This window comes from Atta colombica, unplaced genomic scaffold (assembly GCF_001594045.1).
Source record: "Atta colombica isolate Treedump-2 unplaced genomic scaffold, Acol1.0 scaffold45, whole genome shotgun sequence".
Taxonomy (NCBI): domain Eukaryota; kingdom Metazoa; phylum Arthropoda; class Insecta; order Hymenoptera; family Formicidae; genus Atta; species Atta colombica.
Window position 1 is genome coordinate 1,053,584 of NW_017259534.1, and position 8,276 is coordinate 1,061,859.

The window sequence follows — 8,276 nt, forward strand, 5'->3', positions numbered from 1 at the left end:
TATTAATTTAATACTAATACTATTAGTTTATAATACTAAATTATTTTAATTAGTAATAATAATTAAAAAATATAAACTATAGATTTTTTGTTCTTAAAGAAAACGGAAGATTAAATGTAATCTTTAAAGTAAAGTATAAAAAAGAAAAATTTCAAGAATTTTATTTAGCAAACAATTTTGCTCTTGAATTTTGTATAGAACACTTGGAATAAGGGAAACAAGAACATGGATATGGATATCTCGACTTCGACTGAATAAGCGGTCCCGAGGGTTACCCCTCGATCTAGCCGGGCTGCTTCCGGGGATGCTGCGCGCGCGCACCGGGGGTTGTGCTCCGCTTTCATCTCGCAGTTTCACAGCCTCCCTTTCGCGACCCGTGTCTACCGCGGTTCGATCGTAGGTGTGTGTACAGTTTCCCGTGTCTCGTTGTCCCCGAGTACACTAGGACGTCTGGTACTATCATTATCGTGGTCCCGGATCTCAGTTCCTGACGAATTCGTTTGTTTCTCGCTCTGTCTCCGAGTCGTGTACGATTCAAATGCATCGCTCTATGTCGGAAAATGGAAACTGTAATTGGTATGTAGCCGCATAAGTGAATTCTCGTCGACCAACATCTCTGTGCGATAATCGAACATTAACGTTTCGCCTAAGAGGAAGTAGATTCTAGAATTGTAGCCGATTCCCATACGTATTTCTCATTCCCAACATCCTTTTAAAGGTCACTGGGTATTACATAAAAAAAAATGGAACCGCACGACACGTACTGTTCAATAGATATAAGTTCAAAGGCTCCTTACTTTCTAAGGTCACACACGAGAACAATGCAGTGAATAAACTTAAAAAGTTTTCTGATTATGACGTTTGTACGAGAGTTCTGGCTTATGTAATCATCGTTAAGTAGCAGTTCTATGTAAAAGTTCATGGCGGTCAATTAATGTAAATATATTTTGTTGCATCGCATTTTGCATGAATTTACATGTGGTTTTGTTTCAGTTACATACTTGATAGAGTAATAAAAATGTGTGAACGATTTAGGAAAAGCATTAAAACTATTTTCTAATTAAAATTTTATTAAAATCTATCTTTTAAATTACATTATTATTAATCTACTTAAATCATAACACGGATGTACAATTTAATATATATGTACTTGATGTCAAAATATATAAATAAAAAGAACATGAAAAAGATTCACAAATTTGAAAAAAAATTATATCTTTTAAACTTTATTTTATATTAAGTTTAAATCATATGAGCGCACGGATTAAAACATTAAAAGATAAAAGAGAATTATTTAAAAAAATAATATTTTTTTAAAAATATACACTAAGATAAAAATAAATTTTAGATAATTATTAAACAGATTTTTTCAAAATGAAATAATTATTAAACAAATGTAATTATTTTCTCAAATGTAATTTTGTTATTAATAAAGCACCCTATTTTGCACTTCTAATTTTATGTATTTTTGAAGAAAGTCAGAAATAAAATACAACGCTAAAACATATATGACACAAAGTATTTATCAATTTTCTAGAAAGCAATAATTTATGTAGAAAAAGAAATATATTTGTATTTTATATAAATTTCTATTTTAAAAAATTGGCTTTATAGTAATGTATAGAAAATTATATATAATTAAAAAAAAATTATATATAATTGACTTTTAATAAATTATAAGTACCTAATATAAAAATTTTGAATTCTAAATTCTCTGCAAAAAAAGCAGAGAATATATAGTTTAAGATTTTAAAAGAATAAGATTTTAAAAGAATAAAAAGAATATTAAAATTATACGAAAATAGAATAATATAATTTTCTAACATAATTTGTATATGCAATTTTGCAATTAAAATATGATTTAGGCACATTTACTACAGAAAGAGAAAGAAAGAGAAAAAAGAGAGAGAAAAAAAGAGAGAGAGAAAGAGAGAGAGAGAGAGAGAGAGAGAGAGAGAGAGAAAGCCAGAGAAAAGAATAATAAATAAAAACCTTAGTTTTTTATTTTTTATTTTACACTTTTCCATTGTTATACTTGCCACCAAGAAAAATTGTAACATCTAGTTCAGTTGCAATGTAAATTACATAATAATATATAGATAACGAGTGAAAAATGGGAACGTAAAACTATTCAATTTTCAACTAGTCAAGATAATTGTACTAAGTATTTAATTTAGATTTTAAAGTAAATATTTTAATGACGCAATTGCCTATTGCGGATGCCTCATAGTCGGTTGAAGATTAAAAACAAAAGAATCTAAAAGAGAGTTTTACTACAACGCGTTGAACGACTTCACCCAAATTGTGGTCCTGGACCTTGCAGCTTATTTCTCCTCCTCTTTCTCTTCTTGTTCTTCCTTCTCCTCCAACATCCTCTTTCATTCTCCCTTTTTCATCGGACATTGCACTGATGCAGGCGAAATGTGTGAGAAACTGCGCCAGAAGATGGCATCATCCGCGGAAGAAGAAGCTAATTTATGATCCACTACTCACCGGCTATTCTTCCCATCTCTAGGATGCAATTTGTCGCAAAATAGAATTCTGGAAAGCTTACGTAATTACTGCGGCATTTAAATTTCTCGGCAATTTCTTCTTTACCGAAATTTTCGAAAGCAATAGACTTGTAATGTAAAATGTCGAATAACGCTGGTTACAAAAATAGTGAAAGAACTCTATGTAGCGTTTAAGAATATCATACTAGAATGCGCACGTATATCCCTAACAAAATTTATGCATTTTCTTATAACAAAATTTTGTAATTTTCCTATAGTATTTCTTAATACTTAACATTTTCATACAATAACAGTTTTATGTGACAATCTTTCAAGTGACTTCGCACTTTAAAGATTGTTAAAATCATCATGAAAATATTTAAATGTAGAAGCATGACATAAGCATTCTTTTTTGACCGATAAAATATATATATTCCGTTAAAAATTTGGCAATATTAAAATTAGGTATCTTGTCAGTAAAAAAAGAAATTGTTTACATGTTATATTTTTATAGTTAAATAGCAATCTAGCAATTTACATCATGAACTGATGGCATGGAATAGCGCAGAAATTATGATTATTTCCAATTATCTGGTTATAGGCACTGCGAGTTGCGTGCGGGATCAAATTTCTGCGATTTTTATTTCATCATCACAATCTCAAATAGAATAATCCGCAATGTCGCAAATCGCGGTGTAGCAGGCACACTTAACGCCAGATTGAACTTTATCTCCGCATATCTTGTCCTCGTTGCATAGAATGTCGGCACGCTACTACGATGCACTTTGCGAGACCGAGGCGAAGTCCGTCAAACAGGCCACAATGTGCATACGTATATCGCAGCACGCAACAGCATTATGCGCGCTACATAGCGTATCGAGTACATCGAATATCCATCGCTTGACGACGGCGCCGGCGGCCCCGTCACCTGGGTGGTTTGCACGATGTGTCGTTTGCGTATGTATCGACTGGCATAATCGCGGGTTTACAGTCTACATAAAGCGCTTATAGTACCAAGGAATCTTAAAATGCCTATCTTTTCAATATAAGATGCTTCGAAATTTCCCATAAAATTCAATGATGACCTCTTTAGATTACTCGTGCTCGGCTTGGCGTCGAGCAAACGTCTCTCTAGTGAGAGATAATTAAATCTTAACTTTGTAGTTGCCAAAATGTTAGATAGCACAATGATTAAACTTTGAACTCCATTAAAGAGTTGACTCAAACGTTAATTAAACGTTCTGTTAGTTTGAAATTTGATTTGAACCATCGACTGTTAAAGTGTAATTTATTTATTGATTGATTGTATAATCTTCAGGACACACGACAAAGAAATCATATCGTTTTATGTTAAAAAAATTAAATAGAAGCACAAATATTATAATTTCTTGGACTATACACGAAACAAATTTTTCATCTTACAAAATTCTTAATCGAAATCTATATTGTCAAAATACGTCTCTCATTTACTTTCATGTTGGTAAATAATCTTGTAATGTTGCGTCTTTTACACTATTCTGGATTTTTACTTATGAGAAATTAAACTTATCACGTCCATCTATCAATGATCTCACATGTTGCTCGCGGATAAGCAACTTTAGTGATGTTAGTAGAAACGTCATTCAGATATAGCCAATTAATTACCACCGTGTTGCACGTTATCATGAATTAAGTCAAATTAAAAATATATTGTATTCTAAAATGTATATACGTTGTTATATATAATGTTTTTACATACTTATTATTATTTAACACATCTATTCCATTTAAAATAATAAAGAATCACAAACTATTTAACATATTTTAAAATTATTAAAATTTTGCTAGAGTTGGGAAAGTTACTTTGTAAAAGTAATTAGTTACAGTAATTAGTTACATCTTTTTTTGTTTCAAAAATTAACTAATTACCGTTACAAATTATTCTAAAAATTAATAGTTAGTATTATAGTTATTCAAAAAATAACTTTTCAATTATCTTTCAGTTATTATTAAATTGTTATAACATTTTGATACTATTAGGACCGACAAAAAAAAAGATTAATTTACGTTTTTATATATGTTTTTATATATGTTAGATAATTTTATTTAAAGACTAGAGAGTATTAAGCTAAAAAAATATAAGACAGTAATAAGATGTGAACAGTAAACGAATCGGCTAATTATAGTAGAAAATGTAAGATAATACCTTTACGTTTTTTCAGGATAAATTTATTATTATTTTTAAGATAAATTTTCTTCGTGTAATTTTAATTAATTAGATAAAAAAATTTGTTGCAGTAACGCATCCAGATCTGCACGCAGAGAAAGAATAAATTGTACGATAGATAGCTATGCGAATAATGAAAAGACAAACGATAAGGACGAAAAAAAGAGGATCGAGTAAATGAAGCAGATGAAGATGTTATTCCGTAATTTTCTCCAATGTGATTTGTAAGCCTTTATTTTTTCAATATATTATTTAGCAGTTGAAGCAAGATAAACGACAGAAAGTTTATATTTGATAATGTAAGGAAAAAGTCAGATAAAGACAGAGACAGATAACTTTCATAAAATATTTAACAGTTTGCGAAGAGCAAAACGCTCAAGTTTATGAAAATGTTTTTCTTAAAGAGAAAATACAAAGAATATAAAATGCAAACACTTAAAGACACTTATAATAAAAAAGTACATGTTATAACATTAAAAAGATACACAGGCACAACGTATTTGTCTCTTTATCAACATGTTTTCAACGTGACATTTGATATGACTACCATTTAAGGCGAAGGCGATAGAACGACGATTTCATACGCAAGCATTAATAGTCTAATCCATTGTAAAAGCTCAACACGGATGAAATAACATGCATGAGCAATTGTATATATATATGTATACATATATACATATACAAGTACGTATGTGAAAATATTCTATACGTTTCCGATACATTGATTTATGAGCGAGCAACTTCTGTGTATTTATCCTTTGCGACGATTATCACCATCAAAACGAGAAAGAGAGAGCAAATTAAATGCGATAGATTGATTCAGAATTGGAGTAGTGATAATAAAATGTAAAAGAAAGACAAGAAATAAATTACAAAATGATCGTAGAAAGATCAAATGCTCGCATAACGTAAACTTTCCAGTTAGTTTCATTCTTGTGCTTTATCGTCTCGACCGACGTGGATTCGCTTGAACCGCCAAATCTCTCGGTAATGCATCGAGTACAAGCGGGATGGCAGAAACGATGGCACACAATCGTACAATGTACGACAAAACAACGGCAGAAAAATTAAATTTCACGTCGGTGACATTCCTTCCTTCTAACGTGATCGCTGCCGCGTTTAATGCTGAGACGACTAATCCGTCCGCAGCTATGATGGGCGATCCTGCGATCGTCACTACCATCAAACCACACCATCGCGTCTACAACACGACGGAGTATCTCATCGAACAAGACGAACTCGAACACAGTAAGTAGCACAGTGTATTACGAAGAAAGGTATAAAGCTCTCGATAAGGACAGTGAGATGGGTGGGTCATTTCTTCATCCAAATCCGAATTTTAATTCATTATGCATTTGAAAGGTAAAAAATATTGAATATATCTCAACTGCATTTCGAAATAGGTTTTTTAAAATCTCTTAAGAAATGTCTTTTAGTGGAATTGGGAAAGTTTAGGAGAATATTTGTTTTCAAATAAATTTTCAGTCAAAATCTTATCACGACGAAAATTCAATGAAAAGTAGCTGGGAACAATCGTTTAATCGTGAAGAAAATCGCGATAAAAACTAATAATGAGCATATATTGTGCGCACATACACTACCATTCAAAAGTATTTATACCCATCTCAATTTTTGTATGCATCTTTTTTATACACTTGAATTCCATTCTAATGCTACTTTATTTTTTTACATTATATGTAGAATTTAAAGTTTTTAGCTATTAAACATTATTAAGTCTAACATCTAGAAGAGTAGAAAAGAAAATGGAAAACCACTCTTCTTCATTTAATTAAGAAAGAATGGATAAATACTTTTAAGTGATAGTATGTAAGCTTTGACAGAATAATCATATAAAGGGATTAACTAATAAAGATTCAAGTTATTATTGTACTTTCGCTTCAAGAATTTTATGATTATTATATTTCAGGTATCCTTGCCAACTTTTCAGACATACAAACCGTTTTACTTGCATGCATATCGACATTATTACCGCTGATCATCGCCTTGGGGATCGCCTTCGGCGTCAGGTATGCAAATTTTGCTTATTGCGAAAGGAATATGCTATCCGCAGTGCCGGCCGGTTGTATTTTTTTTTTACAGCAATAAATTTTTCTAATATGCGTATCAGGCACGTGTGGCGAAAATATCGGAATGATGGAGACAGCGAGAATGGTTTACCTTGGTATAAGAACGTCTGCAATCGCAACAATGCAGTTGAATCGCATCAACATCATCCGCATTCCGGAAATGTTCCCGTAGAAGCTGCCACGAGAGTCCTCTCCGCACAAGACGTAAGTTAATGACTTTTTAACAACCTTGCAAACGCACACAAAGGATCGTATAAACGTGAGAAAGACCTTGTATATACGAATAGAATATTACTACCAATGAAATTATTGAGTCAGTTCTCCAGTCTTACAACCTGAAAGTCATACGCGATGTACTGAGAGAAAATTATTTGGTATAGTAATTATATGGTAAAATAATTATGTCAGGAGTTCTATTTTCACAGTTATTATGTTGCTCTATAATAACTATAGTATAATATAATAATAATAACAATGACATTAATAGTTGTTCCAAAATATATCTATTTGGGACTAAAAATGACTATATATTATAATTAAACAATGTGAAACGACTGTTAAATTGATATGAATAAAATCAAATTTTAAATAAGAAGAACTCTATATTAGATCAGAGCGGATTAATACTTGAATATGTATTTCTTGTATGAATTTAATAAATTTATATACATTCTGATTTGTGTATCAGAATATTTTTCCAGACTTAAAACATATTCGTGAACAGAATCATAATAGCAATATCATTTATTAAATTGTACAGGCAAATTAATAATTTTTTTATGTTAATAAGCATAAAACTTTTTTAACAAGAATATTAATTGTCACATGTTGATGAAACTATAATAATTTATTGCAAAAAATAGTATCTCGGTAAAAATATTATAATTAAATTATGATAATTGAAATCATTTTTTTCTCTCATTATTTACATTCCTCTACACTGTCACTGTAGAATTTAATAGGATGTCAAATATAAAGTCTCCTTCAACCATAAAATTACGAAGTAATTGTATTAAAAACGTGAACTACGTTGATAATAAAGAAAACTTTACTTATTATTAGAACAATGATAAAACCGTGCGCAAGATTTCTTTGCTAATTGGGATAAAATTTTTTTGTAAATCGCAAAAAGAAAAGCGCGGGTAACTTAAGAGGAAAAATGCTAGCTCGACGTGAATACGTTATGAACTTTAATGGAATCGATACTAGCCCGTTTGATCCTCGTATGCATGCTCGATTAGCTTACATAACACGATAACCACGCAAATACCGTCGGCCTTGGTTTAAATCTTGATGCTGTGCCGTAATAGGATATACGGCAAACATTTACGGAACTTGTGCCCCAGATTGCACAACGGGAACGTAAGGATGTTCTACACGATTATATACTGTACGTACAATTGTCACGGTTGTTGCACGAGTCGAATCGTACAGCTCTCTTTCTCTCTCTCTCTCTCTCTCTCTCTCTCTCTCTCTCTCTCTCTCTCTCTC

General features: G+C 31.3%; 1 protein-coding gene across 1 annotated transcript in view; it reads left to right on the forward strand.

Annotated features, from left to right (window-relative positions):
• Window positions 1-5,537: 5,537 nt before the first annotated feature.
• LOC108691280 overlaps window positions 5,538-8,276 on the forward strand; it is a 24,653-nt gene continuing 21,914 nt past the window's right edge. The window contains exons 1-3 of the mRNA XM_018198949.1: window positions 5,538-5,946; window positions 6,626-6,725; window positions 6,827-6,989. Of these exons, the coding sequence (XP_018054438.1) occupies window positions 5,709-5,946; window positions 6,626-6,725; window positions 6,827-6,989 (501 nt within the window). The 5' untranslated portion in view covers window positions 5,538-5,708. The remainder of the gene's footprint in view (window positions 5,947-6,625; window positions 6,726-6,826; window positions 6,990-8,276) is intronic.